This window comes from Populus nigra, chromosome 1 (genome assembly GCF_951802175.1).
Source record: "Populus nigra chromosome 1, ddPopNigr1.1, whole genome shotgun sequence".
NCBI lineage: Eukaryota > Viridiplantae > Streptophyta > Magnoliopsida > Malpighiales > Salicaceae > Populus > Populus nigra.
In genome coordinates this window covers 11,053,910-11,059,909 of record NC_084852.1, presented here as the reverse complement: position 1 = coordinate 11,059,909, position 6,000 = coordinate 11,053,910, and the positions used below count along the sequence as shown (strand labels likewise).

At 34.7% G+C, this 6,000-nt stretch overlaps 1 protein-coding gene across 1 annotated transcript; it reads right to left on the bottom strand.

The window, feature by feature from the left end:
- Positions 1-266: 266 nt before the first annotated feature.
- Positions 267-3,056, bottom strand: LOC133674750 (ras-related protein RABA1f). Its single transcript, XM_062095973.1, has 2 exons — positions 2,704-3,056; positions 267-1,050 (listed from the first exon to the last, which is right to left on the bottom strand). The coding sequence occupies exons 1-2, from the start codon at positions 2,922-2,924 to the stop codon at positions 624-626; spliced, it is 648 nt and encodes a 215-aa protein (XP_061951957.1). The 5' UTR covers positions 2,925-3,056; the 3' UTR covers positions 267-623.
- Positions 3,057-6,000: the final 2,944 nt, after the last annotated feature.

Here is a 6,000-nt window from a genome sequence, read left to right as displayed (position 1 = left end):
ATAACATTGCGAGCAACAATTATAAGGGCACAACTGCATGTAGCAACAGTATGTTTCGCAAGTCCATGCATATATACCTGGTTTATGTGGCCTTTGTCATCAGAATCCCAGCTGCATGCACCGCATGCATGATTTACCCATGGGAAAGAACTTTTTTTCATATGAACCATGACAGAACTAATTATTTTGTAATCAAGTTCCAACATTAAACAATTACAAGCTGGATTAGAATATCAAGATTTCCTTGCTCGTGTGGACACATATAATTATAGGAAGTATCAGTTTGTATCATAAAAATCATTCAATCACGTACAGAAATAAAATTGTCTGGAACAATGTCTTATGCTAGGAGCAATAAAATACAACAAAAGCTATATCACTAAAGACATATGAGATACGAGCCTTGAGAAACTATAAAGAAACTGGCATCAAATGAAAAATTAAAAACCTGGAAGATGCAGACATTTTCATCAGACTACAAACTCTAAGAACTTAGCGTCCATCCCATTATGACTGTGACAATGACAAAATTTGGGGAGGGACCGTGACTTGAAAAGAGGAAGTCTTGAGTTCATGGTGGCAGAGAATTGGAGTATTTGTCCACTGCATCCTCTCACTTGGGTTTAAACAGAGCAGCAACCAACTTTCTTGACTGCTGAAACATCATCCTTAACATTGATGGTTTCTCCTTTGGGCAAGGCTGCTGGATCATCTCCTATGTCAAGTGCTTTGCGGCTGACCACATGATATATTTGGGTTAGCACTTCAGTGAAAGCATTTTCAACATTCAGAGACTCAAGAGCAGATGTCTCCATAAAGTATGTGTTCTCCCTCTCAGCAAAGGCCTTGGCATCTTCAGTAGAAACCGCACGCAGATGACGCAGGTCTGCCTTGTTACCAACAAACATAATCACAATATTAGCATCTGTGTGATCTCTCAGCTCCTTTAGCCATCTCTCAACATTTTCAAACGTGACATGTCTAGTGACGTCATAAACAAGCAATGCACCGACAGCTCCTCGGTAGTATGCGCTTGTGATTGCCCGGTATCTATGGTAAAGCATAAAGATAGCAATCACTTTCAAGTTTCAGAATGCAGAGATTCAGAGTCATGATGATATTAACGATGAAAGTAAGCTCATTGTTTTTACTGTTATTAATTTCAACTTATACTGTTATAAAGACAGATAACAAGAAAAAAATGCAGAACTTGTCTATCCCAAGCACCAAATGACACTAACAATAAAATGTGTGCATTGTATTTCATTTTTATTGTTTCTTCTATAATGTTCAGCAACCAGATGGTGAAGGTGAGGGAACCAAATGCACTGTTTGAGCTTGGAAGCTCAAGACATAGTTGGCGAGCCATTTGCAGCTCCAATCCTAGAGGAAGTGATAAGTGTCACTACAACCCCCCAACCCAAGAAAATCCACAACAAACAAAAAGAGGGTAAAGAATGCAGATAAAAAGAGATCATGCCAAAATCAAAAAGGTCGCGTGACAAAGGAACATCAGGATTCCAAATACCAATTTGTATTTTGATGGGTATGAAAAAAATAAAAACTTCCCAGACATCTAGGCACGAATACTTTGAATTTCGAGACTTCATATAGCTAACAATTTCACTGCATCACATCTATATGTCTGTATTCAGTACCGAATCAGCTTCTCACTAAGACATTGAAGCCTCTAGGCTAATATGATGCAATAATGGCATTGCTTTTACACCAAATGTAAACACATGCCAACTTTGGTAACATGCATAACATACACTTCCACCTTATTTAACTGGAAAAGCTACTCTCCTAACATTTTGAAGCAAGTTGCCTCGGTAGTAGCCATTAAGTACCTTCAAATGACCCTTCAAATTACTTTCTTGCTATACTTAACCTCAAACAATCTTGAATCTTATATCCTTTAATAATAAAATAGAAACTAATTAGCTGCACCATAACATCTTTAAACATTATCTTCAACTCGAGACTCATCCAGAGCATGATGGCGAGACAAAAAAATGCATCTTCCCGCAGTTAAAAGATCTCTAAGTAGAACGCCTACAGGTTAGTAACGTATTGCTAAAGTTGTCCACTCATAAGCTAATACCTACACACAGTTACTCAATACCCACCTAAAGGCAACATATATCAGAAGCTAAACGTTTCGTTTCTTCCATATTTGATGCAATCTTCCTTAAATACGTTAGACAAGAGTGGAAACAAAATATCACCGATCTTAGAGAGAGACATGACATGTTCTGAATCAAAAGCATCAGCGTAGTATAACAACTCTTGTGAACTCATCTTCAACTTGCAAGTAGAGTTTCAAATAACTGAGTATACATACCCTCTTAAGCCTCAATTAAAAAGAATAAGATCTTGGAACAAAATCCCAATTGAATAACCAGAAAAGAAAAACTACAAGTGGGTCTATGCTATATATCTCAGATCCTAATTCAAACTATACCAAATCAAAGATCCAACTCTCTTCAACAAAACCAAAAATACCCTTCTGAAAAAATAAAAAACCAAACCTTTAGTACAAAAAACACTAAAAATCTTTTAGCTTAGAGTTGAACCAGCTACAAAACACAAATCCCATTATTTCAAAGCCAGTAAAATCCAAGTATGTACAACCAAAGAGATCTCAAGTATATAGTAAGTTGTGAATTTGAAATGAAAGAAAAGTTGAATAAAAAAGTGAACCTTTCTTGACCAGCAGTGTCCCAAATCTGGGCTTTGACAATCTTGTCATCAACACGGATGCTACGAGTAGCGAATTCAACACCAATAGTGGATTTGGATTCCAGGTTGAATTCGTTTCTCGTGAATCGAGATAAGAGATTCGATTTCCCAACTCCAGAGTCTCCAATTAACACCAACTTGAACAGATAGTCGTAATCTTCATCTGCTCTGTACGCACTCATTTTCAAGAGACGAAAGGTTTTGTAAGCTTAACTTTGCTTCTGGACCTGGTACAGTTGGGAGATTACAGATTTTGCGCTTTGACACAAACAGAGACAAACAGTCATTAGTCAATTATAAATCAAAAGGATGTCCATGCCCTCCTGTAAAAAGCAAGGCATACAGTTGGGATGTGGGCTGGCTTTAAAGCTCATAGGCCCATTTATTATTCCTTAAAATTGTTTTCCCGTTCATTTTACCATCCAATTATTTTATTTCTGCAGAAGCTGATAAAAGATATTTTTGGACGCATCTTTGATATTATAATATAGAGTATTTTTTAAAATAAATTTTTTATTTAAAAATAAATTTTTTAATTTTTTATTTATTTTTTATATCAACCCATTAAAACTATTAAAAAATCATCAACTTAATATTTTTTTTCACAGATTTTTTTTCACAGAAGTAAAAGGACTCCCATGTATTTAAAAAAATATTGATTCTAAAATTAAAATTTAAATTGTGGAGAATAAACCTTTTAAATCACCTCAATTAATTTTATAATTTGTTCATGTAGTTTTATTACATAGTATAAGCAATTTATATTCTTCATAAAGTTTTTATTCTTTTATCAACCAATTCAACAAGTAATCTATGCAAGCAAAGTTTCATACAAACAGAGTATTAGAAGGAATTTAATAATTTTTCTAGGTACTTACCGAAGATCTAAACCTGCAAAGTCAATGAATGGAGGAGTCAACCTCCTTAATAACCAAATCAACTCCTTGAAGATATTTACTAGGCTATTTAGATATAACTTATAAGCTGATATTTATTAAATTAATAAATAAATAAAGCATGTTTATCTTAAAAAAAAAAACCTCAAATTGTAATGTTGTAATGTGATTTGATTCCTTCTGAGTTCTAAATTAAATTATTTATGGATTATACATAAATGACTACTTGACTTGATTAATTTAAAAATAATATAATTAACTGGTAAAAAAAGTTTGATAATAAAATTGATAGGAAAATCTTTCAACCCAACTTCTTGCTTAATTCAGGTTTAAAATTAAACCATGTGAGAGTTGCTCTAATATGATCTAGTCGACTTGGTCGATCCAAAATTAATTTGACTGACCGGTAAAAAAAATATGAAGACAAAATTATATTAAAAAAAATGGATGAAACTGGAAGAAAAAAATATCTAGAAATGATTCCTTGTCCAACTCGAATTAGAAGTAAACCATGTAGAAGTTGTCCCAACTTGATTCAATTGACTTGATAAATCATAGATTAAAAATAACTTGAATAATTGTTAAAAAAATATATAAAGATGAAACTAAAAAAAAATAAATGAAATTGAAATAAAAAAAAAATAAAAGAAGAAAAGGAGAAAAAGATGAAGTTGAAAGAGAAGGAGCTTAAGCTACATGAACTAGGGGTGTTCAAAAAAACTGACCAACCAATTAAACTGAAAAAACCAAATAAACCGATTAAAAAATAAATAAACCACCCGGTCCGGTTCGGTTCTGGTTTAAAAAAGCTTAAACCGATTCAACCGGACCAAACCCAACCGATTTAAAAAAAGTATAAAAAGAACAATTCCTAACCATAAATCACTTTCCCCCTTAATAGCCGTCAACCCTCTCTCCCTCTCCAGCCTTTCCCTTTTCCCCTTTCCCTTCCCCTTCCCAGAACCCTAAATCACTTTCTCCCTTTCCAGCCACCAACCCCCCTCCCCCTCCAGCCTTCCCCTTTCCCTTCCCAGAACCCTAAATCACTTTTTCCCTTTCCAGCTGCCACCCCACCTCAAGCCTTCCCTTCCATTTCCCCCTCCAGTTTCACAATCCAGATGCGAGGGAACCATTATTCAAGAAATCTTGCCTTTGATAGTGATACAATATAACTTATACTAGTTCCATCCTTGTGCTGGGCGAAGGTAAGCTTTGAGATTCTCTACATACTCCAAAAGAAAAGGTTTTGCTAAAGCCAATACGACATTCACAGTTGGCGAAAAAGCCAAAGACCTAAGAAAATTTATGGTCAATCAGCTCTCTCGGGGCCTCCCTTCCCCTTCCCCTTCCCAACCCATCCCTTCCCCTTCTCAGCCTTTATATGGAAAACTTTGATTGCTGGTTGCTTTTTCTGGTTGCTTTTCTTGAATTTCTAAGTGGCTGCTGTGATTAATAGCTTAGATTGATATTTGATGTCAGATTTTTTCTTTGATTTAGCTTAGTGATGAAGATGAGTCCGGTTTTTTTGGTTTGTATGCTAAAAAACCGACCTGAACCAAACAAAACTGGTTCGGTTTGAATCAGTTCTCGTTTCGGTTCGGGTTATATTAATAAGAAATACTATTTTCCAGTTCGGTTGAATTTTTAGGTTAAAACCGGACCATGAACACCTCTACGAGCCACCTTTAATTTATGCCTAAATGTGCTATCAATTTTCTCACTCTTACATCTAACGATTGTTGATTTTCATCTAAGTTAAATCAACGAGGAGAAAAATATGTGATTTCCATTTTATTTGGAAGAAATTGTGTCAAAATTCATATTTAAATCGACCTAGAAATTTTTTTAGCTATTCTCATCTTATGTCAGGGTTTAGAAGATTTTCAAAACATAGATGTTCTATCGAGCATAGTTTTTAGATTCGGCTCAGTCCAAGACTCGGGTTTCGGGTTTTGAACGAGTCACCCGAGTCAATTCTTTTTTTTTAAATCAAAACGACATCGTTTTAGTAAAAAAACTAAAGTCAATGGGTTGCAACCAGGTTTTTGACCGGGTCGCCGGATCAACCGGGTTTTTCCTCCCCTTATTTTTTCTTCAACCCAGCCTAGTTCCAGTCTCGAGTTGGCCGGGTCCCGAGTCAACCCACAGGGTCGAGTTTCAAAACTATGTTACCAAGTATAAAAGCATATTTATTAATGGATTTCAGGTTTTTAATATTAGATATTCATTTGGTATCATTATATATTTTTAGTACTGTTAATTAACTAATTTATTGTAACTCATAATTTAATGTGCATCTCAAATATTGAAGTAATTTTTTTTTATTGATTTTCAATGATTCATATTTGGATTATTGGTAAAT

Bases quoted from the DNA above. Each gene is read 5' to 3' on its own strand.
- LOC133674750 (XM_062095973.1), bottom strand. From the start codon at position 2,924: ATGAGTGCGTACAGAGCAGATGAAGATTACGACTATCTGTTCAAGTTG. The intron at 1,051-2,703 runs GTTCACTTTTTT...GCTTTACCATAG, and splicing joins GACACTGCTGGTCAAGAAAG to ATACCGGGCAATCACAAGCG.